Source organism: Clupea harengus, chromosome 14, assembly GCF_900700415.2.
Source record: "Clupea harengus chromosome 14, Ch_v2.0.2, whole genome shotgun sequence".
Taxonomy (NCBI): domain Eukaryota; kingdom Metazoa; phylum Chordata; class Actinopteri; order Clupeiformes; family Clupeidae; genus Clupea; species Clupea harengus.
In genome coordinates, this window is record NC_045165.1 from 96,909 (window position 1) to 99,408 (window position 2,500).

Consider the following 2,500-nt stretch of genomic DNA (forward strand, 5'->3'; position numbering starts at 1 on the left):
CACACACACACACGTACAAGCGCACACGAAAAGCCCGTTGTGACCTCGCAACTGAGCTGTCTGCTTTATCAGCGATCTACACCGACACAGACAGTTATCACGAGCGATAACACGGTGCGTTACATTGTGTGCTTGTCCGTGAAAGTAGCGATACACTGCGCGCGTATCTTGCCTTTCGGAAGGCATATCTAGGCCATGCTGGCTGGACAACACACACCTCACCTCTCAGCGACCCTGTTCATGTATCATGTGTACCAACGCCGACCTCTCCTTAAACGTATGCACGCTCTTTGACAGACAGACAATCTCAGTTCTGTGGTACAACAGTCCCGCCACCCCCCGGGGCCAAGGCCTTACCTCCCAGCGTCCGTAGGTGAGCAGGAACATGGAGAGGGGTATGGCGGTGCCGGACATCGCGTGCGTGGAGGGCATGCTGTACTCCGAGTTGTAGAACATCTCCACCTTGACCACGGGCGGTGACGCGGGCCGGGGCCACCGGAATAGGTCCTTGGTGCACTGGCCCACGTACATCACCCAGACCCACACCACGATCAGCTGCCGGCTCACGTACGCGTCCACGTTCCAGATGAAAAAGGGGAAGAAAGTGATGTAGAAGAGTTCGTTGCCAAGCTCGGTTCCGAAAGTGAACAGGTAGAATAGAAACTTATTCTCGATGAGAAACTCTTGTCCCGCGTCGCCCGTCAGAGAGTTCTTGCGCAGAGGTTTAAGAGTGCTAAGAGGGCAGCTCAGGTCATCTGTGACCGCTGCCATGGCATCAGGGCCAGGGCTGTTACTCGGACAGCTTTCCGAAATGACCCCGGTCGCCTGTGGCTGTCGGCCATCGCTGGCTCCCCCGGAGTTGGGATTATTATAGCGATCGCGACCCCCTGATGTCGCCTCCGCAGCTTGAGCCACAGAGGTCTCCATTAACCGACCATCACTGCCGGACTCCTCTGCCCTACAGCAGGTCTCAGTAGAGGGGCTCTGTCGCTGCCGCAGAGTATCGGAGGTCTCTCCCTCACCTCCGCCGTCCAGGAACCCGTTACCATATGTGCCGTTGCCAAGCAACTGCTTCGTCTCGGTCAGATCTGGGGGACTTCTTGAAAATGTCCCTCTAACGCCACACATTTGTTGGAATCGCGCTACGTGATGTGGATCTTGCAGATAGTGCCAAAGTTTTAAGAATTGCCTTTTCAAAGTACTTGCCATTTTGTGGCAACTACGTGCAAAGTAAAAGTACCCGGTGTTTCACTTAACGATAAGCTTACCGATTAGTAGTCAGCTAGCTATTTAGCTAGTTTAGAAGAAAGGTGAGCTTAAATCATGGCTTACGAGTAAGCAGCCTTGGTAACCACGATTTTCCGATGTCAGCGATAAATACTTCGAAGTAATTAGCAATTATAAACTAATAAGCACGCGGACACTTGCGAAAAGCAAAAACATTTTCGTCTTCTCCAGGTAATGGTAATAATAGATGAATGCATCGAGGACTTTTGGTAGCCCATGTACCACCGTGCACTCAAATCCGCTATCCCAGGTCACTGGTGTCCTGTTACCACACGACCGAAGCACTGAGAAACTCGAACTCGTCCATAGAACGGAGACACTTCCGGTAGTGATTTTCGTGGTTAAAAGTCCAATAAATAGTTTCAAAGTAAAAGCTCCTATTGAACGTTCACAATTTTGAATTCATAGTAAACACGTGTAGTGCATGGTCATAAGAAGAAAGCCGTTTTCCCTCAAACCATAACAAGCTTGTTTTTTATATAAAGGCATAAACCCACATTTTTTTCGTTGACATTAGTAGTTTCAGAGACATGATAGTCCATCTAACATGTGAGAGCAAACCTAGCTGGGATTCTTAAATGGGATTAGGAATGTCAAACAGAGTTTTGCAACCAAAATATTTTTTATGAGGTTGGCATAATTTAAGATTAGAAATGTTGACACCATCACAATTGAGGGCATTTCCTTAACGGTATTTCAATATGGTTACACTGCCCTCTGCTGGTAAAAAAAAATGAAAATGCCCAAACCGTGGTCTGGAAGTACAGGCATGGCATACATGTGCCCCTGTGTGGCCAGAGTTCATAGTTCACCCTCCAAAAAGTTATGATGGAAATAATTGGCTGGGAAAGCTGCAGAGCGGACAGTCTGAATAAATGTGAACATGATGGTGACAGTCTAGAGTAGGTCATTATGGGATGGCGACAGTCTAGAGTAGGTCATTATGGGATGGCCACAATCTAGATTAGCTGGTGAGGAGGAATTGGATCATGCTATAAGGGAGAGAGAACATTTTTGTTTTTGTAGACATCAATTTGGGAAACAGATAAGGAGATACTTTTAGGTAGTCAATTAACAGTAGGCAATATGGCCATTTGATCAGTATTAATATTGGCATTAGCAGTGTAATATAAAAGGAGAGGGAGATAGAGAGGCTGCCTGGCTAGGTGTATGGGAATATTATTTAGCATTTAGTTAGGTTTGGTACGTGTGG

The 2,500-nt window shown here is 47.5% G+C and overlaps 1 protein-coding gene across 1 annotated transcript in view; it reads right to left on the bottom strand.

Annotated features, from left to right (window-relative positions):
* The window catches only part of sgpp1b (sphingosine-1-phosphate phosphatase 1b), an 11,872-nt gene extending 10,263 nt beyond the window's left edge, over positions 1–1,609 (bottom strand). The window contains exon 1 of the mRNA XM_031580789.2: positions 358–1,609. Coding sequence (XP_031436649.1) covers positions 358–1,209 — 852 coding nt within the window. The 5' untranslated portion in view covers positions 1,210–1,609. The remainder of the gene's footprint in view (positions 1–357) is intronic.
* Between the last annotated feature and the right edge of the window lie 891 nt (positions 1,610–2,500).